The sequence below is a fragment of the Quercus robur genome, chromosome 2 (genome assembly GCF_932294415.1).
Source record: "Quercus robur chromosome 2, dhQueRobu3.1, whole genome shotgun sequence".
NCBI classification, from domain to species: Eukaryota; Viridiplantae; Streptophyta; class Magnoliopsida; order Fagales; family Fagaceae; genus Quercus; species Quercus robur.
In genome coordinates this window covers 88,569,169-88,595,107 of record NC_065535.1, presented here as the reverse complement: position 1 = coordinate 88,595,107, position 25,939 = coordinate 88,569,169, and the positions used below count along the sequence as shown (strand labels likewise).

Below are 25,939 nucleotides of genomic sequence, written 5' to 3'. Positions count from 1 at the left end.
TAAAAATTATCATATAAATTCATTTAATATAAATAAATAATGCATAGCTATAAATAATTAATATGTGCACTTACTCTATTGGCTAATTCAATGAACTAATATCTTGATATAAATGCGAATTTTGTTGAAGTAAAAGGCTACATAAAGAGAATATCAAGGAATGCATTACATGGCATAAATTTATGTTCTTTAACATGAGGTCTCTGCTTTTATGTATACTAGCATTTAACCTACACTACGTGCAAGAATTAATTATGTAGAATATATATATTTTTTTAATAAAAATTAGACTCAGTGTTCACTTGAATTTGAAAATACCAATAGTCCAATACCAATTTACCAAACAAATATATTATAGAAATGAAAATCATACCAGAAATTTCAGCAACAAATTAGGACGGAACCCCAAGGACAAGGACAGAATATATAAACTCAAAATAATAAACTCCCTAAAGAACTAAGTAGTAATTAATGTATGCTAGCCTAACAAAACTAAACCCACTTAAAATTTGCAATGAAGGTTAGCTAAGATGTCATGGATGAGCTCATTTGCCAAATATTGATACACCTTTTTTTTTTTTTTTTTTTTTTTGGTAAACTGGAAATATATGAAAAACAAAAACTAAGTGATGTCCACCACAATATTTCACAAACGGTCCTGGGTCAAGCCCATCTTATCTAAATGCAACAGATTAAAAATAAAAAAAAGGAGGAGACCCAAACACAATAAAATCCTCCTCCATGGTGGTGCCAAACTTTGCAAAGGCGTCTGCGCACCGGTTAGCCTCTCTAAAGCATTGTTTCAACCGGACCTGATGGATGTTCTTCATTAGGTTCTTGCAGTCATCAATAAGAGAAGAAAACTCCCCATTAGTATGGACATCTTGGGATAACAATGATATCACAACTGAGGCATCAACCTTAACTTCCACCGCCTGAAGGGATAAGTGATAGCATCTAGCTAATCCATCTTGGATAGCCCACAGTTCAGCAGCTATACTCGACGTAAGGCCAATAGCCCTTGCAAAACCCGAGATCCAATTGCCATGACAGTCACGCAAAAGACCCCCACACCCTGCCATTCCCGGACTTCCCTTCACCGAACCGTTTGTATTCAACTTCACCCATCTCTCCGGAGGTTTAGCCCAACTAACAGCAATAACAGATCTACGCCTAGGCTCAACATGGTCAATAACACCAAACCAGAACTCATGAACTTGTGCCTTAACAAGTTTGTACAAATTCTGACAGGATTGGGGGGGCTGGAACATCACCTTATTCCTGCTGAGCAATAACTACCAAATGCCAAAAAGGAAGAAATGAGCCCAGGGATAACTTCTCCCCTTTGCGGGCACTTTACAGCAAGCATTCACTCTAATCCATTCCATCACTTCCAATCCAAAAGTGTGGAGCACCTCATCAGGCCGATTGGACTCAACCTAGAATACCTGTGCTGCCTTACAATCCCTTAAAACATGACTAATGGTTTCTGGCTGATCATGACAAATATCGCAGGTTGGAGAAATTTGGATGCCTCTCTGAGCTAATATCGTCTTAACTGAAATGCTATATGCTACTATGATAGCATTTCCAAAGAAACATATGGATTTTGGGCATAGTTTTTAGCTTCCATAACCAGGCACCCCTGAAGCACTCGTCTTCAGTGTTAGCACCACAGGCAATAAGGTAAGCTCCTTTGGGATCACAATCCCCTCTCGGGCTAGCAATCCATGACAAGTGGTCCTCGCTAGTTGAGGCAGTCCTTATCGGTGTAGCTTTGATGGATTGGTTGAGAAAAGGCGGGAGTAAGAATGATAGCTTATGCAGTTCCCACATGCCATTGGTGTAGATATCACAAACTCGTAAAATTGCCTCATCCTTCTGCAGTGGCCTCTCAATGCATTCCTGTACAATACCCAAGTCCAACCATTTATCATCCCAAAAGGACCGTTGACTATTATTTCCAAGAGACCATTTCGAACCCACTTCACATGCCGTAGCACCGTGAAGTATTGTCCTTCTTTTGTATTTGAACTTCAGTACTTTAGACCAGAGCTCCCCACTCTCTTCCCTCATTCTCCAATAGAGCTTAGCTGCCAAAATGGTGTTTCTTTCCCTTGTAGCATGCAAACCTAACCCCCCTTTGTTTTTTGGCTTTGTCACTTTAGGCTAACCTACCATATGAAGCTTTTTCTTCTCATCCATGGACCCCCATAAGAAATTCCTACACTCCTTATCCAAATTTGCAAGGATTCGACTGGGCAGTAAACACCCTTGCATAGTGTATAAGGGAATGGCCAAGAGCACAGCTTTTGTTAGAGTTAATCTACCTGCCATGGACAGTAGCTTTTCTTTCCATCCCTGAAGTTTATTATGGACTCTTTCCAAAACAAAGTCAAAATCCCAAGAGGAAGAGTTCTTTTGTTGAATGGGGAAACCGAGATATTTTCCCAAGTTGGGCATCGATCTAAAGCCGTTGCATAAAGAGTCACAGGTCTCCTCATCAACATTTGGCGAAAAGAAAACTCGCGACTTGTCCATATTCACTTTCTACCCCTGATAGCTCACAAAAGATATCTAAAGTGTCTCGAATGCTCTGGTAATTCTTCATATCTACTTTGGCAAAAAGAACAAGGTCGTTCACAAAAAAGAGATGCGAAAAGGAAGGTCCACATTAGGAAGATTTGAGTGGGTCCCAAAGATTTAAAGCACATTGATCAGCAATTAGAAACCCCAACATCTCCATGCACAGGATGAATAAATAGGGAGAAAGTGGGTCGCCCTGTCTGATTCCTCCTGAAGGGAGGAAAGGATCAATTTTTCCTCCATTAAAAAGAACCAAGATGGAAGAACCCGAAATGAAACTCATAATAAGCTTCACTGTGTTCTGGGGGAAGTTATAGAGAGTGAGCACATCACAGATAAAATGCCACTCAAGTTTGTCATAAGCCTTCTCAAGATCAATTTTTATTGCCATATATCCTTGCTTACCCTTCTTCGTGCTTATAGTGTGAATGAGTTCCTGCACAATGATCATATTATCAAGCCTTTTCCTGCCCGGGACAAAAAGCAATCTGTAAGGGGGAGACCAGCTTATCCAAGAGAGGTCTAAGTCTTTGTACTATGATTTTTGTCACAATTTTGTAAATAGTATTACAAAGGCTAATTGGTCTGAAAAGGCCAAGGTAGTCAACTCCTGAGCATTTAGGTAAGAGAGTGATCAAGGTTTGGTTTAGATGGCTCGGCATGACCCCAGTGCTAAAGATTTCACACACTTCCCTCACCACCACATCCTTCACAACATTCCAATTCCTCTTATAGAAACCTGTGTGCATTCCATCTGGGCCAGGGGCCTTGAAAGACTTCGTGCTCCAAAGCCCCTCTTTCACCTCCTTTTCTGTGACTAGGCAATTAATCATCTCACCTTCCTCACTTGACAGCTTATAATGCTAGCTTATAACATCCCAGCTTGATATGGGAGCACTTGCTTTGCTTGTAGTGAACAAGGAAATGTAACCCTCCCTAATAATTGAAGCAATAATCTCCTCATTATGCATTAGATTACCCAAGCTATCCTTGAAGCAATATATCCTATTCCTTTTCCTCCGGATTAGAGTTGATGTATGGAAGAAATTTGTATTTCTATCTCCTTGGATCAACCAGTTATACTTGGATTTGACCGACTAGAATTCCTCTTCTTGTTGATTTATTACCCAGTACTCTTCCCTCAACTCTCTCTCCAAAGCTAAGAGGTGGGCATTTGGCCCATTACCAAGGGCTTTTTGGATGCCAGCAAGCCAAGCCTCCACTCTTCTCTTCCTATGGAAAATATTCCCAAAAACCTCCTTGCTCCATATTTTTATTGCCTCAGTGAACTTCAAGAGATTCGTGCTGAGGCTTAAATCACTAGCCTAGTTGCTTGTAAGCACATACGCAAAAAGGGGTGAGATATCTAGATTGGCTGGAACCTGAAAGGTCTAGTCAACCTTAGGGAAAGAGGCTTATCCAAACATAGGAGAATGGGGCAGTGATCTGAATGAACCCTAGTGAGGTGAGTAACTGAGGCCTTCGGATAAAGGTTAATCCAATCCTGATTTGCAAAGGCTCTGTCCAAGCATTCTTGAATGAAATAACCTATATCCTGCTTATTTACCCAAGTGTATCTCGGACCCTGAAATCCAAGATCAATCAAATTGCACGTATCTAAACAATCTTTAAAAATTTGGGCTCTCCTCAAATTTACAGGGTTGCCACAACACTTATCAGCACTAGATAAAACCTCATTAAAATCCCCTAATACTGTCCAGGCTAAATTGTATAGCCCAGAGACTTTTGCTAAATTATCCTAGAGTAGTTTACGCTCTGCAAATCTAGGACTAGCATAAATACAAGATAAAATCCAAGACAGGTTTGAGGAAAGTACTTTTACAATTACGTGAATTTCCTATTCTGTCTTCTCCAAAAGAGTAACTTCCACAACATCTGAATTCCAGAGTAGCCAGAGCCCTCCAGCTAGCATACCCAATAGTATCAGTGTGTATGGCTCCATCGAATGGGAGCCTATCAGTAATGTCTTTTGCCCTCGGACCACCAATGAGGGTCTCTGTCACAATGACAAGTTGAGGATTAAACTTACTCATCAAACTATCCAAGGTATTTCGAAAATGGGGGTTTAAAGCCCTTCTACAATTCCAGCAGATGATATTCATGGACACTAGATGGGGAATAGGCAGATCCCTACTGATCTGAAACCGGTTCCTTGCTTGATTCAGCAAGTTCCAACTCAGCTCCCTCAGCTTGGACTTCGATATCTCCATGTTCTTTCAAATGCATATTGCATGCTCCATAATCCCCATAGGTTGTTCCCTCGAGGTGATTAGAAGATTTATCTATGGATATCTCCCACATACCTATATCACTTTGATGGCTTCCAAAGACCCCACTAAACTTGTTGCTGTTGGTCCATCCGCCATTATTTTCCTTATTTGGACCTCCTCCAATTGGTTTGATTTTGGCAAGAGACGATCCAACGAAGTTAGCGATAGTGCTCTCCACCCCATTATCTCCCCTTTTGCCTTTGTTGGGATGTCCGATGGGAATCTCCACCAGGGGTTGTCCCATACTAACCAAGCCAAGTCGGTCAGAGGTAGAAACCCCAGCTTTTGGCTTTCTGGAGTTAGGGGAAAGATGTGATTCCAAGCTTACATTTGCTCTTGATCGAAGCACCCCCAGATCATGGTGGGAGAAGCTCGGATTTGTTGAATGAAGGATATGGATAGTGGCATAATTTTCCCATGTAGGCTTATTGCCCACTGCCTTTGTGTGTTGTCTCCCATGGCTAGTCGAAGTTTCTCTTGTTTTGGATTTGAGCTTGTGGTTCACTTTTGGGTTAAAAGTGTTAGCTTTAGTCCTAGGTGAGTTCGAAAGCGGTGAAGAGTGACTACTCATGGGGTCTTTTTCCTTCGAATCTGAGGACCTATGAAATGCACTGGGTAGAGCGCCTTGGGCTGCCTTAGTAGCTGTTGCATCAAGAATGAGTGGGGTGGTGGGGTCCATCTGACTTGTATTGTCAAATCTCCTATTTTTACGTTTCCTTTCTGGTGACACAGTAGGTGACCTGGTTGGTGGGTTGGCTTCTGATGTAAGCCTTCTTAGCTGGCCCAAATCCCTAGCATTAAATGTAGAGAATTGCTTCGGATTGGACTTGAGAGAGTGGGAACGGGCTACCCAGGATTTGGACGCGTGCTTCTTACGCTCCACTAACATCCAAGGGCCATAAACCTCCCTATCATTTCCCACTATTTCCCCCTCAAGATTGGAGTGTTCTTCCTTCTCAGCCTCATTTTTTCTTAGGTTACTCTCGCCGATGTTGTCCATCTCCACCACCGTTTCCTTGACTGTGTACGGACACTGAGGTTTTTGATGTCCCATTCTGCCACATGAAAAGCATAGTGAGCCAATGCCTTCATATAAGATGGCTTGCTTTAATCTTCCAATAAGGATACTTCTCGGAAAAGGCATTTCCAAGTCGACCTATACACAAAGTCGAGCATAACGACCCCTAGTGCCTACTGCGGTATTTGCATCAACCCGGAGCACAGGTCCTATGGCCCTCCCGATCTCCTTAAGCACCTCCATTTCGTAGAGCTCAATGGGTAGCCTCGGTAAGCACACCCAAATAGCCACCTTAGAGCATGCAACCACATTGGGCTTGAAGTATGGCTCCCATGCATGGATAGTAAGGTAGTGTTCGCTTATGAACCAAGGTCCCCCCTTTAGGACTTTCTCAAAATCCTCCACCAACCTAAACTTGCATAAATAAAAGTCATTTTCCAGATCAATGTAGTCTAGTCTACCCGCTGGCTTCCAGAGTTGCATGATCCTGGAATGCAAAAAATGGAAACCTACCGTTTGCCCAAAGACTTTCACAATGAGGGAATGAGCCCATTTAGCCCGGATGTTCATCTTGGTCCGTTTGGATAACTTAATGGCAACTGTGCCCTCAGGAGGGTCATCCACCTCTTCATTAGAGAAAGGCTCCTCATTTTCATCGGCATGAAACTTAAAAGCCTGTGCGAAGGCACCAGGGATATCGCCCACCAGTTTTGCCTTAAAGGACATAGTATTACTAGCACCTTCACCCCGCTCAAGACTCGTCTACGAGGAGCCAAGATGTAGATCCTCCTTAACTTTCTTGGTACTATGTTGCAGCTCTGCATCCTCTTCACCAGACCTTACGCGTGACTCAAACTCGCACTCCATTTCTCACCGTTGAAAAAAAAAAAAAAAAAAAAAAAAAAAAAAAAAAAAACTGAGTGCTATTAACAGTGCCACCTTTCTTCTGCCATGCTAAAGTCATAATCACCTCCAAGATCACAGCAAGATTTTTGCACAAATGCATCATCAAATCTTGTACCTTGAAAAATCACAAAATCCATTTCTAAATCTCCATTATATTGTGTCCTATTAATCATGCATTCTATTAGAAGTGTAGAGAGACTCAACAAGAATTGGAGAATAAAGGTAAATCCATTGGAAAGCATTGCAATAATCACCACCGTATACTATAACAACAACAAGATTTTATTTTCTCAAATTTTCAAGGGCTTGCTTGAGTGGATCATTGTGATTTATTGAGAAATTAATCAATCCCTTCAAGTAGTAAATTTTTTCATAAGTAGCAGAATTGTTGGTCTAGAATGCTGCAAGATAGATTAGTAAATAGCATATTGGGAAGATTTTAAGGACAACCACTCGGTATGCACCATAACCAATGACCCTATGGAACAATAATAGAGAATTAGGAATCAATAAACATTGAAAGTCATTTTGCAGGAAAAAAGAAGAAGAAAGAAATGATTTTATTTTGTTTTCTAAAAAGAGTTACTATAACAGCATCCTTTATTGCTTGGACAACTTCTAGAACCATGTATCTAACCTCCTCAATTGTTTTTCCTTGAAACAATGCATAGTTATAATCATTCCTTCCAATTTCTCCAACCATGAATATGGATATTTTAAGCTTCTCAATACATCTAAAATTGTACATTATGTTCTCAGTCCTCCATTTTATGACAGCTTTATGTTCCAATTTGGAATTGCAAAGTTATTGACCAGTGTTTGAATAATGTGAACATGCTGCTGCAAGTAATATGAAATCTTTCTCTCCCTTGGTCTTAAGTTTTAGAAAGGGAAAAGATAAGACAAAAGTCTGTTTAATTTTTTGTTCCTCATGTTTATGCCTAGATTAAGATTATTAATTTCTTATATACAGAAGATCATTTATGTTGCAAGATATCTTTGTCATTGAATATTCTCTTTTTTGGTACAGAAGATCACTATGCAAATTGATTCAAAAAAGAAAAGAAAAAAAAGATCACTATGCAAATTTATTGGAAGGCCTCTGCATATAATGGAACCCTCAAGCTTCGCCTTAAATCAGACAATATTTTCTTGGTCAGTTGGCTACATCAATTTAATTGTGAAACTGCTTCATGTATTTTAAGATTTTGTATCATTAAGCTGTTTTATAAAGTATAGAGATACATTCTTATCAATTACTTAAAAAAAGAAAAGAAGATATACATAAATTCATTATTCATATACACACATGAACATAGAAATATAATACAAACACCCACACCCTCATATATTTCTTCCAATCTCCAAGTTTTGATTTTATACATCAAAATCATTGATTGTAATCAAAGTCTCTCAGACTATTTTCCCTCTCAAGAAAATTCAACGAATATCCCATTTGTCTCCTTTCACATTATCAAGACTCGAGAGCAGTTTTATTTGGAACGAATCAAATATGCCCACGGCCCACCAGACCATTCCACCACAAGACAAAGCCCAAAAGATGGATAAAAAGTACGTGCATTAGAGATTCTGCTGTATTGACCAAACCCATACACACAGGAGGAAGGATCCAAGTCCAGCACATTGGATAATTAGGAGAACTGGATCGGAGGGTAAGGTGATCATTTTGCACCGATAATGGGTTCATTCAAGGACCTTCTGATGGGCTTGGAACACAAAAGGGACCAATAAGCCCATGTCAAGTGCACTGTGCAATGGTAAAAAATAGAAAACGTTTGGGCACTGCCATATACACAGTGATTTCTCAAAAGACTTCCACCCATAGTTTCAGGCAAAGCTTCGTACAGGCAAGTGACTAATATGATTGTTAGCATGTCAGCTGCAGAGTTCAGTCCTAGGCCTTTTTGGCCTTCGGCATTTTTTAAGATTTCATCACCATTTATTCCAATTTAAAAATGTAAAATAAAATGAAAATATGGACTTCTCTTAAAATGTAATTTTGAAATCTCTGATTTATTTACGCCAATATTTTTTTTATTTTTATTTTAAGTCAGAGGTGCTAAATTTTTACAACTTGATTGGACCAATAAAAACTTATCATTTGACTAAAACAACCAAATATTAATTAAATTATCTCTATTCTTCTCCAAATAATAGAGTTTATTCGCTTGAATGTATTAGTTGATACTAAAAATGTCAGATAAGGGGCTTCATCCATGTGCTAATGGAGCTGGTTTATTGAAGAATGAAGATCTGCTCACCACCAAAATTGTGGGATATATGTTAGGTCTATGGTGTGTAGGATGGCAAATTTTGGAAAGTTGTGTTTTTGTACGCCTAAGGCTTTATGACTGAGTTCTCATTCACCATTAAACCAAATAAGATATATATGTAGGTTGGTATCAAGTTGAAATTGCTATATTCAACATAGATATGTTGCTGTGAGAAGCTTCAATGTGTTTAACCAAAACTAAACGAGCAATAAAAAAATCTGTTTAATAAATTCATTGCTATAAAATTGGTTAAACTTTAACAAACATGCATGGTCTAAATTTTCCAACAATATGTGAAAAGAAGAAACAATGCAAGAAGTGTATGATATAACAAGTAACCTTAAGGAGTAATGAAAAATCTCTTGATTGATTAATGAAAATAAGAGCGATGCAAAGGATACTATAAGTTTTACTACAAACAATGATCAAAGATCGTAAACATCTATGATTGATTTTGATACTTTGCAAAATCCAAAACATTGATCAAAGTTTGGTTCTTAGTTGTGGCATCAAACGCAACACATTGATTCCAACCCAATCTCGATCCTCTTGCCCTTTTTCATAGGGGTCATGGAAAATTCTTGATATCAACTAGCTAGTATGCGACAATGTAATTACATACAATATTAACATTCATAGGAATTGTTTCTCAAAAAAAAAAAAAAAAAACATTCATAGGAACTTTTTCTTTATGTTTAGTTTTTCTTTTGTCTTTTCTCTTTCCAGTTAGTTTTCTACTGCTAAATTTACTACAAAATCAATCTCTTTCATTAGATTAGTTGCATGGTGTGCTATATATCTATATATATTTTTGAGAGTGAGAGTGAGTGCAATGCATGATACCCAAATGAGGTTATGTATCAACTTCTGAACTGACATTGATATCAACATAGTGCTAAAAAAACACATCGCTATCTCAACCGACAAGTTTGCCAAAATCAATACCCTCCCAGTTGCCACATCACCGTCCCCTAAGCGTGCTATTATGCTACATTATCTTCCATAACAGCACACCATCCACTAAATATAGCCCAAACTCTCACTAGGAAAAAAACCAAACCACACATGTTTCAACAAAACATAACCAAATAGTAAACTATTTTATAAGTCTGATATTTAATTAGGTCGGTATAGGTGTGCTGACATGTACACCACCATTGCTCCCCAAATCTTAACGTTGCTTACGTGTCATGTCACTGTACCACTCGTGTTCCACACCTATTGGTGACTTTCAAAGTCAATTTTCACAGGCGCCAAACGTACCTTCCCTCCCTTAACGGCAGTTAGGCACAAAATAAAAGAGTTCAAATTTTTTGTAGCATTACATAGTACAATTCCTTCTTTGCATTGAACATATCCATCTCTCTCAAAGGCTTAGTTTTTATCTTCTTATTAAGCCCACGTACATGTTTTTGCATTTCTTGTGTGTCATCCACTCTCTTTCTCTTCAATTCTACAATGGGATTTTGTAAATTTTCCACGTACAATTTCCTATGTTTGGTTATTGTTTTGTATGGTGTCCTTGGTGCACAAAATTCTCAGCTTATGAATGACAAAGCAGCATTGCTTTCTTTCATGTCAGGGATTGTTTCAGACCCTGGACATGTCCTTCAGAATTGGAACTCTTCGGGTGTTCATGTTTGCAACTGGGCAAGAGTGAGGTGCAACAATGAAAGCGACAGTGTCACTGAGCTTATTCTCAATGCAACATGGCTTAGTGGCACTATTTCTCCATCTCTAGCCAATCTTTCTTCCTTGACTGTTCTTGATTTATCAAGGAATTTCTTTAAAGGTCCCATTCCTAAAGAGTTAGGCTCTCTCTCTCAGCTCAGACTACTCAGCTTGTCATGGAACTTTCTTGAGGGGAAAATTCCATACCACTTGGGATTTCTTCAAAATATGGTATATCTTGATTTGGGAAGTAACAAGCTTCAAGGTGAAATCCCGGAATCTCTTTTCTGTAATGGGTCTTTATCCTTGAAGTATATTGACCTTTCTAACAATTCTTTAAGTGGAGAAATCCCCTTAAAGAATGAATGTGGGCTTAAAGAGTTGCAGTTTCTTTTGCTTTGGTCGAATAGGCTTGTGGGACATGTACCACGAGCCCTCTTAAATTCCACACGACTTCAATGGCTGGACTTGGAATCTAATATGTTAACTGGGGAGCTACCATCAGAGATTGTACTTGAAATGCCAAGGTTACAAATACTCTATTTGTCCTATAATAGCTTTGTTAGCCATGATGGTAACAACAACCTTGAACCTTTCTTTGCTTCCTTAGGAAATTGTTCTGACCTTCTAGAACTCGAATTGGCGGGAAATAACCTTCGTGGGAAAATACCTCCCATTATTGGTGATCTTTCTATCAATCTTGTGCAACTTCATCTTGATGAGAATCTTATCTATGGCTTTATTCCTCCTCACATTTCAAACCTTGTTAATCTTACCCTCTTAAACTTGTCTAGTAACTTATTGAATGGTTCAATCCCACCTGAACTATGTCGAATGGGAAAGCTAGAGAGAGTTTACTTGTCAAATAATTCACTCTCTGGTGAGATTCCACCAGCTCTTGGCAACATTCCCCATCTAGGTCTTCTAGATTTATCGAGAAACAAGCTATCAGGTTCAATTCCGGATAGCTTTGCAAACCTTCCCCAATTAAGAAGACTAATGCTTTATCAAAACCAGCTCTCAGGAACAATACCACCAAGTTTAGGCCAATGTGTCAATTTAGAAATTCTAGACCTCTCTTACAATAAGATTTTTGGGGTGATTCCTAGTGAAGTTGCAGGATTGAGAAGTTTGAAGTTATACTTGAACTTGTCTAGCAATCACTTATCTGGGCCTTTGCCATTAGAGCTTAGTAAAATGGACATGGTGCTAGCTATAGATTTATCCAATAACAATCTCTCTAGCACAATCCCAACACAACTCAAAAGTTGCATTGCACTAGAAAGTCTCAACCTTTCGCGTAATTTTTTAGAAGGCCCCCTTCCATTTTCAGTAGGGCAATTGCCTTATCTAAAAACACTTGATGTGTCTTTGAACCAATTGATCGATGCAATACCACAATCTTTGCAGGTGTCCTCTACTCTCAAGCATGCGAACTTCTCTTTCAACAAATTCTCTGGAAATGTATCTAATGAGGGAGCATTTTCATTGCTCACCATAGACTCTTTCCTTGGAAATGATGGCCTTTGTGGCTCAATTGAAGGCATGCCAAAGTGCTCAAATAGACATTCTCATCTTATGCTTATTTTGTCAATTCTCCTCTCATTACTTGCCATTCCCATTGTATGCATACTTGGGTACCGTCTTGTACAAAGGTCAAGAATCCAATCAAAATTGGAAATTTTCAATGGAGGGGACTTGCAGGAGGAAGAACAAGAAAGGAAAGAGCTCAAGCACCCTAGAATCTCATATGGTCAACTCATTGAAGCCACCGGTGGGTTCAGTGCTTCAAGCCTAATTGGTTCAGGCCAGTTTGGTCACGTCTATAAGGGAGTTCTTCATGATAATACAAGAATTGCTGTAAAGGTTCTGGATACAAAGTCAGCTATAGAAACTCCATGGAGCTTTAAGAGAGAATGCCAAGTCCTAAAGAGGACAAGGCACAGGAATTTAATGAGGATCATCACAATTTGCAGTAGGCCAGATTTTAAGGCTCTTGTTCTTCCACTGATGTCAAACGGAAGCTTGGAGAGGCATCTCTACCCAAGCCATGGATTGAAACGTGGTCTGGATTTGATACAGCTAGTGAACATATGCAGTGATGTTGCTGAAGGAGTGGCCTATTTGCACCATCATTCTCCAGTTAAAGTTGTACACTGTGATCTAAAACCGAGCAATATTCTTCTTGATGATGACTTGACAGCTTTGGTAACTGATTTCGGAATTGCAAGGCTGGTTAAAGGGGGTGATGAGAGTGCTAATGTGAAGGAAACAATATCCTTCAACTCAACAGATGGCTTATTGTGCGGGTCTGTTGGCTACATAGCTCCTGGTAAGTATTTTTCTGCCTAAGCTAGAAGCCTAGAATTAAATATGGTTATATTTTCCTCGTGATTTCGTTGTTAGAATTTTTCATAGTGTTTATGTTTCATTATGGTTACTATCACTTATTTGCTGAGCAACTCACAAATCTATATTATATCGTTCTGTTCAACACTTCTTAGCTGGTTTGTGCAAACAAATTATGTTCAACATTCTGCACACCAAATGATTTGTCAAAATTAATTAGTCAGATGGTTTTCCTTCTTAGACACTGAATAGCCCCATACTTCTCAGAAAAATCATCAATAGAGTTCTCTGTAAAGTCTAGTGAAATGATAAGAATAATAATTTAATGAGTTAGGACCTTATTGATTTAAGCATAGTACTCACTAATCACTACACTACAAGATTATTTGGTCACAATGCTAGCAATAATTACAACGTATTGCATGTCTTGGTACCGGTTTTCCATTACACCGAAAGTCTCCTAAGGAAAATGATGCTTCATACTGGGATAAAATATATTAAAGGAAACTTCTAATGCTAATACTGTTTTACTCAAAAATACATATATATATATTTTTTTTTGAAAGCCTCAAAAATACATATTTAAAAATTGACATGATAACAATTATGATTGGCCTCACATCAACAACATAATAAATAATTTTTTTTACTATCATACTAATTCTTCTCTTTCATCAATTTAACGAAATGCAGAATATGGATTGGGCAGAAGTGCTTCAACTAAGGGAGATGTGTATAGTTTTGGGGTCCTTTTATTGGAAATCGTTACAGGAAGACGCCCTACAGAAGTTCTTATTGATGAAGGCTCAAGCTTGCATGAATGGGTTAAGAGTCACTTCCCCCATAAGCTGGATCCCATAGTTGAACATGCTCTTGATAGGTGCACCCCATCAGTCATGCCAAAGGAATACACCAAAATATGGAGAGATGTGATTCTAGAAATGATTGAGCTTGGCCTTATGTGCACACAGTTCACACCTTCAACTAGACCAACCATGCTGGATGTAGCCCATGAAATGGGACGGTTGAAGGATTATCTCTCTAATACTTCCTCATCACTGCCAATTGAAGAAGTGCCTCCTAAAACTGATGATGTTTGATTATGAAAATGGTTACAAGAAAATTGAAACTCAACTGAAATTTCAGATTTATTTTGATTTGTTGAGTACTAATTACATTTGTTTGATTAGTTTTTAATTTGTAAAGACAATTCTAATGGATACTTAGTTTACCATTGGTTCCTCAGCCACAGATGTTATATATTGTTTTACTTTAGTTTATAACCATTGGTTCCTCAGCCACAAATGTTATATATTGTTTTACTTTTGATTCCTTTTCTGTTGAAATTTTCCTTCTTGTATGACTATTGGAGATGTACATGAGGTACAAATGAGATTTTTCTCTTTTCACTGCAGGTCAACAAGCCCTTTTCATTCCAAATTTGCATTATTAATATCCCAACCAAACAACGATGGTCTTTCTGATTTGTTAATATTTTAATTGATTAGTGCAATCAGCAAGGAAGTTTGTGAATTATGAATCGTAAATTCCTTTTCTCCCATTAGTCAATTTATCACTTAAAAAATTGCTAGATATGTGTTTGTAACAACCCAGATCGATTTTTCATGACCAAATTTGCACTCAGATCTCTTTTTGCCTACCATTCATATGGAATTTCCTTAAATAAGTACCTAGTGGAAGGTGATAATAACACAATATTCTCACTTTATATAATGATACAATCCACTTAAATCCTTTTTATCCCTTATACTAGCACGAGGAAGCCGCTGCACCATGATGTATGCTTCAGTAGGTCAAATTGTCCTTCTCAAACGATAAGATGGGAGGGATTATAAAATGAAAATGCAAATCCTCATTCAAATTGAACTCAATAAAAACAAAAAAGAAATGTGAATTCTAATTAAATTATTAAAAAAAAAAAAAAACACACATAAAGATAGAAAACTTAGGCACTAGTGTTGCATGACTAAGTATATAAATATTATGATATATCAAGTTGTCAATGCTTTTTCATAAAATAAAATAAAAAAAATTGAAAGAGTTGCCAATGCTTTTTTTTCCTGAAGAACACACTTTCCACCAATCTCCTGCAAGTTATATAACAAAGTTGGTAACAAAAGATTCTTAAGTCCTAGAATAAATCATAGCCTCTACTCTTTATTTCTTCCCCCATTTCTCACCTCCTATGACCATAACCTACCACTTCCACCACTTCACCATTTATTTCCTTTTCTCTCTTCTTCTTCTTCTTCTTCTTCTTTTTTTTTTTTTTTTTTTTTTGGTTGTGATTTTTTCATATGGAAGTCAAAAACATAAAAATAAAAATTTCAGATGAGAGAGGTATCAATGAAATAACCTTGATTATGGAGTACAAGAATCTCTTCATGGCCTTCAAGGAAAACATGTTTTTTTTTCCTAGTACTTCCGGTACTATGTTAAAAAATATTCTCAAGTTATAATTACCACTGCAACCATAAAAATCCTTGCAGACTGACAATTAAATCTTCTCTTCTAGCTGCATCCATAAGAACTTAAAATTTGTAATTAAATTAAATTGTAATAATAATAAATAAATAAAACTTGAGCAAAGGACCTTAGTCTTTGACCCGGCACTTGAAACTGTATTAATTTATTTACCTGACGATCAGTGGGAGATGCAACTGGGTTCAGGTGTAGGTGGCATCATCATCTAGTGCTGCTAATTAAGTTTCAGTTGTAACAATTTCACAGGCTTATTTTCTCTTCTCTACAAGTATCACTGATCTGTATCCTAAATCTTTATTGCTTTTAAATCTAATGGGAAATGACTCAAGTAATGCTAGACATCCTCTGGTATCCAACCTAGTTTGAAAGGTTTGGTCCAGTAACACCAAAAATATAAGGTTGAATATCCACCGGTATTTAGGTCCTCATGTTCTCTCTTAGTGATTTGATTGGAAATATAAGCCCCTACTTTACTAATCCATCATTATCATTTGTCTGAACAAAAGTTTGAGGGAAACAAATTTTTTTTTTTTTTTTTAAATAAATTAATGTGGGCATTTCTTGGGAAATTAATTAGAGGTGGCAATTCGTATGTGTTGGGTTTGTCGTGTCTATCAACTCGTGAGTATCCAACTATATGGGTCAACATTAACCCGATATGTTTATTAAACGGGTTAAGATTTCTCAACCCTTCTTACGATCCATTTATTAAACGGGTCAGTCGTGTCGACCTTTTTATTAGATATTATCAAAATGAAAAGAAAAAAAATTATAAAAAAACAAACAAAAAATATTTTTAATATAAAATTCAGAAATAAAGAGTAATTGCATCACAAATAATCATTCAAAATTAAAGTATATCTTAATATCACAAATAATCAATCACAATATGTCAAAAAAAATAAACCATAACAACTAATAAATTTATATATCTAGGATTTGAAGGGTATATTGGTAAAATGTCATTTAATTAAACAAGTCAAACAGATTTCATATGTTGAATATTAACTCAATCTATTTATTAAACGGGTCAGTCATGTCAACCCGAATATGACATGAACCCATTAAAACTCAACCCATTAGCTACTAATTTCATGTTGTGTTATGTCGTGTCGAGTTCGCGAGTCGTGTCCAATTTTACCACCCCTAAAATTAATCATTATATTACTGCAACTGCATTTTATTTTATATATATGTATGTATGTATGTATATGGAACCATTAATTAGTACAAATTAGACCTTAGTATTTTAAGGAAGATCAGACATTATTAATGACTAAATTAAGGTGCATTACCAATCAACCATTTAGAAGATGATATGATTTTTTAGTCATTTTCTCCAAAACATAGTAAACACACGTACGTATGCATGTTTTTAAAAAGCTACCGTATATTTGATGAAACAAAAATATTCTAAAAATACATGTTTTTTTATAATTAAGTATATTAAACATTAATCCTAAAAAAAGGTATTAAACATGTATTATACATTTTCCCCGAATATATTTGTACAAAAATACTTTAATTTGACTTAATTTCATTAATTTTGTTGACAACATAATTACTTATTTTGTTAAGGTGTATCAATTAATATATAACTATATATGACAATAAAATTAATCATTTTTTTGTTCCATATTTAAATATTATCGGAATAAACATCAATATTTTCATTTTTTTATTATATTTTTTTATTTACTGAGATTTTTCCATAATCTAAATGCTTAATAATACGTATGTATATTAGATTTTAAATAAAGTGAAAAAAATTATAATACAATAAATACATTTTGTTATAATTATTTTTTTTCTTCTAAGTAAGTGATTGAAGTAATAAATGAAACATCATCTCTCATTAACTTGTTATATATTTTTCACAAAAACACAAAAAAATAGATACAATACTAAATATATTCAAATGCTTAATTAACTTTTTTTTACAACATCTTACAATATTATATTAAGATAATATCATAAGTATGTCATTAAATTAGGATATAATAAAAAATAAAAATAAAAACAACTTTTTCCCTATTTACCTAAGTTCTGTCCTTAACTAGAGCTCAATTAATCATTCAAAGTCTAGTTTAGGCTATCTAAACTACAACCTCGCTGTTCTTTGCCTTACTTTGCAGTTTGTAGGGCAATGCACAGGCTAGACTTCTCTGTATTAAAAATATATATATATATATATATATATATAAATATTTATATATATCTCTCTATGTGTTCTAAAAGCTCTAATGCTAATTGAAAAATTCGACTTAGACCCATTTGTGTTCTAAAAACTCTAGTACTGCGTGAAAAAAGAAAATTCTTATTAATTTGGACCACAACAACTTATGAAGCGAAAGTAATGACATTATTGCACAAGTTTATTATGATATCCACACAAATATCTCAAGAAATTTATAATAACCAAAATTATACTACTGTAGGGTGTTGGTTTTGAACGCTCCTTCTATTTGACGAAAGGTCTCAAGTCCAACTGGCCCAATATAATAAATTTTTAGAGAGTGGGCTTAAGAACTAGGTGTTAGTCTGAACCACAATCACTAAACACGGTTAGGTGTGGACGGACCAATGAGGGAATGGGTTTAAGCCTGAAATGTTGTTCCCGAGTGTTTCGTCCGAGGAGCTTGGTATTCTTCTTCTTCTACTTTCAGTACTAGGTTACCGTGGTTTTCAAGGCCATGCAGACTGCTGCAGTTTTCTCCTTTTTCTCTCTTCCTGTCCCTTTTTCGCGATCCCCCATTCTTGGAGGGTCTCTCTCATTATATACTTCTTTCCAGTCGATCTTGACCCTCCATCTGTTGATTGTGCAGGTCATTACTCGAGTGCTCGTCCCATTAACCACCTTCCCAAACCCTCTGTGAGTTGCGGCAACCAAGGCCGCACTGCTCAGGGCTCCTTTCCTCATTAATGCGGCCAGGACGTTAGTTGGGTGCATTAAATGTGGAGGTGATAGCTTTTCCTTGAACTGCTCCTACACCATACCCCCGTATGCATCCTACTGTACTCGTCCTTTCTTCGGGGAACGCTCTGGGAGGCTGCCTTCAATGGCGTGTTGTTCTTTCCTTCTGGATTTTGGAATGCCGGGGACAGAATCGTCCTCGGCAACATCTCTAGGCCATTTGGATTTTCATCATATGTCCTCGGACATTTTTCTCTCCTCAGCACGGGCCTTAGGCCTAGCACAAAGTGGGCCGAGGTCGCCAAGTTCTCTGGCCCCACAATAGCCCCTCAAAATCCTGTTGTCTGGATCCTCGGACGGAGATGAGGGTTTTGGTAACATCAGGCCTCTGTCATGGCTTGTCAAGTCCTGTCCTCCATTAATGCTAGAGTCTCTTTGTATGCTCAAGACATGTTCTTGGCGCCTTGGTATATGAAGCGTGTCTTCATTAAATGCGGGCGGCTCTGTGCTCCCCACGTTCAATGGTGCGATGGTGATTTGACGGTTGAGATTTCCTCACCTTTATAGGCAGGAAAACCTGCACAGTTATTTTTAATGGGAGGTATAAATACCCATTTGAACGGACTTGTCTCTTTACCTTTGCACTTAAGAGTTCTTGCGCATACATCCTGAGTTCAGTCAAACTTCCAGCCAAACTCAAGTCTCTTTCCAGCATAAAAAGCCTGTCCGATGAGCTTTTCCTTATTTCTGTAAGTTTTCTTCTCTCTTCAACTTGTGTTTTCCCTCTTTTAGGTTTATCTTTCTCTTGCTCCTCTCATTCTTTCGTCATCCCCTGAGTCTCTTTGGCAGTTTCTAAAGATGGGAAAATTAAAAAAGTTGGTTGAGACTAAAGAGGCGATGGAAAAATTCATCGCCGGTTATAGGATACCACCCAATGTGAGCCTGAGGTACTGTGAGGAAGGGGAATGGCACTTAAGGAGAAAAACGGGTAAGGTGGTGATCCCCATACTCGCCTTTATAGAAGGGGGCGTGAGAATCCCCATGGGGCCAGTGATGAGAGATTATCTTAGGCACTTCCGATTAGCCCCCACCCAGTATGCTGCTAATGTGTTTAGGATCCTGGGTTGTGTGGATGCCTTAAACGAGAAAATGGGGCTAAGGTTAACCCACCACGACATAAACTGGTGCTACAACCTCTAACTCCTGAAAGGCAAGTCCTACTATTTGAAGACGAGGGATGGTAAGATTCGGCTTATGCAGTGCCTCCCCGAGTCCAGCAAAGGGTTAAACAAGGACTTTCTCATCGTGTCTGGGGAGTGGCACGATAGCCTTCCTTGCCCCACGGTGGAGGGGGAGCCAGGTGGGGTATCTAGAGTGGGAGAGGGATGACCCCCTTTTTTTTGCCATCATGGTTTGCACGGTTTGGTTACTGATACGAATATGCCTTCTTTTTGCAGATCCACACGCCTTTCAACGGCACTTCCATCTGACCAACAAGGAAGATTTGGAGACTATTCTCAGGACGGCGGTTTTTGTAAACGAGACGGACAACCAAGTCAGGGCCGCTCACAAGATCTTGGGTTACGATAGCCTTCCTTGCCCCACGGTGGAGGGGGAGCCAGGTGGGGTATCTAGAGTGGGAGAGGGATGACCCCCTTTTTTTTGCCATCATGGTTTGCACGGTTTGGTTACTGATACGAATATGCCTTCTTTTTGCAGATCCACACGCCTTTCAACGGCACTTCCATCTGACCAACAAGGAAGATTTGGAGACTATTCTCAGGACGGCGGTTTTTGTAAACGAGACGGACAACCAAGTCAGGGCCGCTCACAAGATCTTGGGTTACGATCCTATTCAGAGGTCATTCGCCGACCCGAAGTACGTGATCAGAGCTAACGATCCCTAACTTCAGAGTAGTTGAGCACGGGTTTCTGATTCCCGAGGGGTCCCCTGTTTGGGAGGGCATCCCGTTGGCCGGCTCTACTTCATCCCACCAAGCGGCGGAAGCCGAGAGTGATTCGAGTTTGCCCGAGGAAGGATTCGGTGTGTTTGACCAGGCTAGTTCGTCTGCGGATCCCGCTGGTGACTTGGGTGACCCCGACCTTTCCGAGGCGGATCTCTTGTTAGCGGGGACATCCTCTCAAGCAGAGATAGGTCTTAAAAGGAAGCCCTAGACAAGCCCGTTCGACCTAATTGAGGACCAGCCGAGGAAGGAGGCACCAGGAAAGTCACAATCCAAACCTCCCCCTCCTCCGCCATAGCCTCAACTTGTTCAAACCAGGTCTTCTCCCGCCCGATCGCGGACACCATCTCCCCGGTCGAAGCTTCTTGCTCCCCCCTAATCTACTCTACCTCCTCGGCCTAAGCCCGCCGACTCAAAGAGGAAAAGGAGTTCTAAGGGCAAGGAGCCAATGGATGAGGGGAAGTCTAGCACACCTCAAGAGGAAGGCGAAGCCCCACAAGCTCAGAAGCAGCTAAAGATTGGGCCTCAAGGCCAAGGCAAGGAGGTCAATGCTCAGTCTGCGCCCGAGGCTTGGCTTCCTACCCCAATGCTCCACGGGGAGCCGTTGATGGAAGATGCCTCCCTGAGGGACTTTCGAGGCGGCGAAGGCGCTTATGTGGCCGACGCGTTGGAGAGGACCCTGTTCCCCCCTACTAACATGAAAGAGTTGAAGAATATGAGGGGGCAGGAGGTCTTCCTCAGCATGAAGAGGTACTTGGCCATGGTAAGGCTTCTGATACTTGTGACTCCGTCGATTTTTGCTCCTTAATTTCCCATTCATAGTGTGTTTGTTCCAATTGGCAGGCCGTCCAAGCCACTTATAGGCTGGAGGATGAGGCTAAGGAGCTGAGCAAGTCCTTGGAGACTGAACGTAATAAGCGCCTGGACACTGCTCTGACCCTTAAGAACTCCGAGGCTGACCTCACTAAGGCCAGGAAGGATCTGAAGGACATGACCAGGGCCAGGGACAGTGCTGAAGCAGGCTTGGCTGGTACCCAAAAACAGGCTGAGGACCAGATAAGGCGCTTGTTCGAAGCCGAGGAACAGCTGAAAATTGCAAAGGAGCAGATCGATGACTTAAAGAAAAAGTCATCCGAGGCAAAGATGGCTAGGAGCGTTGCGGAATGGGCCAGGGATGAAGCTCTAAGGGCTAAAACAGAGGCTGAATTTACCAGGTTGGAGGCTAAGACCTCCAAGGACAAAGCTGAGGAAGAGGCCTATGACGCTGGGGTGGCTGATACCCAGGCCATCCTTAAGGCTCAAATCCCTGGGGTATGCAGGCTTTACTGCTCCCAGGTTTGGAATGAAGCCCTCAAACAAGCTGGGGTGGAGGCTTTATCTGATCTATGGAAGACGGAGAAGGTGTACTATCCTCCGGCCATCCGTGAGACTAACTCCGAGACGGTGAGTGCTCCGGAGGAGGTGGAGGTTGCCCAACCAAGGGGGGCGAGCTTCCTAAGGTGACAGAAACGAGTGGGAGTTCTAACCCTGAAGCGCCCCAAGAGGCTACCGGATCCATAGTCAGCGCTCAAGACCCTCATGCCGAGGAGCCACCTCTATTGGTTCAGCCCCTTTAGTCCATTTCCCCGCCTGATATCACTCAGGGCCCCAAGGCCAATCCTGCTTAGCTTCCCAAGGAAGGGGATGTCTCCCAAGGTCTCGCGGCCAACCTGTTCAGCTTCCCAAGGAAGGGGCCAAAATAAAGTTGAAGAAGTAGAGACTCCAGCCAACTCTTGTATTGGTTTTCCCTTTAGTTTAGTTTTTAGTTAATTTGCTTCTGTTTTAAGAGTCTTGGAATTCGTTTATAATTGAATTTTTCGACTATATATATGAAATTCCTTTCTTCTTTTCTCTTTTGAATCATGTGTTTATTGCCTTTATCGATATTACTATTACTGCAAATCTCGTGGCTTGTGAATTAATTATCCTAACAGGTGTGAATGGTTGTGCACGTAATATATTTGAAATTAACTCCCTAAATACTGTCTTATCGGCATGAAGTGGACGCTTAGTTTACGTCTACCCATATTTCTAGGGGGCTAAGTGTATAATCCGAGGGGCCAAGCGTGCGCTTAGGTCACATCCACAGCTTTTACAAATCTTGAAGTAGCTAGTTTCCCCATAGGTTTGAGTCCGAGGACCATGCAAGGCCTTGGCTCTGTCTAGCACTTAGGTTTTCTTGGAGTGACTAGTTTCCCCATAGGTTTGAGTCCGAGGACCATGCAAGACCTTGGTTTTGTCTAGCACTTAGATTTTCTTGGAGTGACTAGTTTCCCCATAGGCTTGAGTTCGAGGACCATGCAAGACCTTGGTTCTGTCTAGCACTTAGATTTTCTTGGAGTGACTAGTTTTCCCATAGGCTTGAGTCCAAGGACCATGCAAGACCTTAGTTCTGTCTAGCACTTAGATTATTGCCAGAATGTGAGACATGTAATCAAGATGGATTTAAAATATGAACTAGACAAATGCTTTTATTAATAGTAATACATTCTCAGGTTATTTACATTCCATGGACGGGGTACAACTTTTTCAACTAAGTCTTCTACGTAGTGTGCTCATATCCCCGTAACTGAAGTAATCTGGTATGGTCCTTCCCAGTTGGATCCAAACTTTCCCCATGATGAGTTTCTGGTAGCACCCACAACTTTCCTCAGCACTAAGTCCCTTGGTGCTAACGGTCTAAGCTTCACGTTGGCATCATATCCCTGTTTGAGCTTCTGATGGTAATAGGCCAATTAGACCATTGCCTTTTCTCTTCGTTCGTCGATTAGATCTAGGTTCTTCCCCAGTAGTTCGTCATTACTATCCGAGGTGAATGAACTCATCCTCAAAGTTGGGAAGTTTGCCTCTATAAGGATAACAGCCTCCGCCCCATAGGTTATGGCAAAAGGCGTTTCCCCTGTCGACCGTCGTGGTGTAGTCCGATAGGTCCATAGGACGTTCAGCAGCTCTTCCACCCATCTTCCTTTGGCGTCATCCAGTCTCTTCTTAAGTCCGTTGACTATGACCTTGTTGACAACCTCAGCTTGCCCGTTTCCTTAAGGATAGGCTGGAGTTGAGTACCTATTAGTGATCCCCAACTCGCAGCAGTATCTTCTGAAGGCCTTGTTGTTAAACTGGAGTCCATTGTCTGAGATAAGGGTGCGAGGGACTCTGAATCATGTGACAATGTTTCTCCAGATGAATTTCTTAGCATCCACGTCTCTGATGTTGGCCAGAGGCTCAACTTCGACCCATTTGATGAAGTAATCTGTGCCGACCAGTAGGTATCTCTTATTTCCTATTGCCTTTGGAAAGGGTCCTACAATGTCCAGGCCCCACTGGGCGAACGACCACAGACTAGACAGAGGGTTGAGGGCCCTGCCTGGCTGATGAATATTCAGGGCGAACCTTTGGCATTGGTCGCACTTTTTAACATATTCCAGGGCTTCCTTCTGCATCCCCGGCCACCAGTATCCCTGGGTAATGGCTCGATGCGACAGAGATCTTCCTCCGGTGCGACTCCTGCAGATCCCTTCATGCAGCTCTTCAAGCAGTAGTTTTGATGCCTCAGGGTGGACGCACAGTAAATATGGCCCGGAATATGAGCGTTTGTACAATTTGTGGTCCTCGGACAACCAGAACCGAGGAGCTTTTCTTCGTATTTTCTCCTCCGACTTTTCCTCGGGCAAGATGTCATCTTTGAGGAACCTTATGATAGGGTTCATCCAACTAGGGCCCACTCTGACTTCATGAACATGGACCATGCCTTTGACTACTTCATTCGCTCTGTCCAGGTGCTCAACAAGAATAATTCGAGGCAAATCCCCTGCCGAGGAGGTGGCAAGCGTGGCCAGCGAGTACGCATGAGTGTTTCCGCTTATGGGGACGTGCAACAAGCTAAAAAAGTTGAAGCCCGGCTGTAAGCGTTTGACCCGGCTTAAGTACTCTTGCATCCTTGCATCTCTTGCCTCTAATTCTCCCTTTACCTGGCCCACTACCAGTCTCGAGTCTGAGAACATCTCTACTGCTTTTCCTTCCATTTTCTGAACCATGGCAATTCCTTGTAGCAGGGCCTCATACTCGGCTTCGTTGTTCGTGGCTGAGAACCCAAGTCTTAAGGACTTCTCTATGATGGCTTCCTCGGGAGATATTAGGACTAGCCCCACTCCAGATCCCCTTTGATTTGCTGCGCCATCAACGTACAGCTTCCAACACGGGGGTCCTGGTGTAGAGATCACTCCAACCGATTTTCCATCCATGTTCTGCTCCTCTGCCACTATTTCTACTAGGGGTTCAGCAAATTCGGCCACTAAGTCTGCTAAGACCTAGCCCTTTATAAAGGTCCGAGGCATGTATTTAATGTCAAAAGCTCCAAGAATTGTGCTCCATATGGTAATCCTTCCAGTGTAGTCAGCGGTTTGCAGTACAAACTTCAAAGGTAGTTGGGTTAGAACAACCACTGTGTGGGCCTGGAAATAATGGGAGAACTTTCGCGTGGCGTGGACCACAACCAATATGACTTTCTCCAGGGGTAGGTATCTAATCTCGGCTTCATGCAACGACTTACTCACGTAATAGACCGGCTTTTGAATGCCATTGTCATCCCGTATTAGCACCAAGCTCACGGCATGGGGGGCTACAGCAATGTATGCGTACAGAATTTCATCGGCCTTAGGACTGGACATGATAGGTGGCCGGGATAGGTAATCCTTGAGTTCCTGGAAGGCCACCACACAGTCCTCGAACCACTCAAACCCCTTCCACTTGTTGATCAAGAGATAGAACGGCCTATATCTATCCGCCGATTTGGAAATGAATCGATTGAGGGCTGCGATCATCTCAGTAAGCTTTTGGACCTCCTTTGCGTTTTGTGGCGGTTTCAGGTCGTTTATGGCCTTGATCTGGTCAGGGTTAACCTCGATTCCCCTATGGGTAACCCTGTAGCCTAAAAACTTGCCTGACCCCACGCCAAATGAGCATTTGGAAGCATTCAGGCGCAGCTTATGTTTCCTTAAGACGCCAAAGGTGCTGCCGAGGTCCCTTAAATGCTCAGACACCACTCTACTCTTCACCACCATGTCATCGACATAGATTTCGATATTCTTACCTAGCTGTGGTTTGAACATTCTTGTCATCATCCTTTGATAAGTGGATCCCGTATTCTTCAGGCCAAATGGCATTACCTTGTAGTGGTAATTTTCGATTGGTGTTACGAATGCCGTTTTCTCCTGATCCCCCAGCGCTAGTGGTATTTGGTGGTAGCCTTGAAAGGCATCTAAGAAGCTCATCCAAGGATGGCCTGCTGTCGCGTCCACTAGCTGGTCTATCCAAGGCATTAGGAACGGGTCCTTAAGGCATGCCTTATTTAGGTCTGTGAAGTCCACACAAACCCGTCATTTCCCACTTTTCTTCTTGACCAC

At 40.3% G+C, this 25,939-nt stretch overlaps 2 protein-coding genes and 1 pseudogene across 2 annotated transcripts; 1 reads left to right on the top strand and 2 right to left on the bottom strand.

The window, feature by feature from the left end:
* Window positions 1-6,033: 6,033 nt before the first annotated feature.
* On the bottom strand, window positions 6,034-6,621 carry LOC126705034 (uncharacterized). The gene has a single exon (XM_050403997.1). The coding sequence runs from the start codon at window positions 6,619-6,621 to the stop codon at window positions 6,034-6,036; it is 588 nt and encodes a 195-aa protein (XP_050259954.1).
* A 345-nt stretch (window positions 6,622-6,966) lies between these two features.
* Window positions 6,967-7,549, bottom strand: LOC126705027 (GDSL esterase/lipase At5g03980-like; annotated as a pseudogene).
* A 2,861-nt stretch (window positions 7,550-10,410) lies between these two features.
* Window positions 10,411-14,453, top strand: LOC126715666 (putative leucine-rich repeat receptor-like serine/threonine-protein kinase At2g24130). The gene is made up of 2 exons (XM_050416398.1): window positions 10,411-13,098; window positions 13,809-14,453. Exons 1-2 carry the CDS (start codon window positions 10,554-10,556, stop codon window positions 14,213-14,215), a joined length of 2,952 nt encoding a protein of 983 aa, XP_050272355.1. The 5' UTR covers window positions 10,411-10,553; the 3' UTR covers window positions 14,216-14,453.
* The last annotated feature ends 11,486 nt before the right edge of the window (window positions 14,454-25,939 follow it).

Excerpts from the sequence above, each read along its gene's own strand:
- LOC126705034 (XM_050403997.1), bottom strand. The coding sequence starts at position 6,621 with ATGTCCTTTAAGGCAAAACTGGTGGGCGATATCCCTGGTGCCTTCGCA.
- LOC126715666 (XM_050416398.1), top strand. The coding sequence starts at position 10,554 with ATGGGATTTTGTAAATTTTCCACGTACAATTTCCTATGTTTGGTTATT. Across the intron at positions 13,099-13,808 it reads TGTTGGCTACATAGCTCCTG|AATATGGATTGGGCAGAAGT; the intron begins GTAAGTATTTTT and ends AACGAAATGCAG.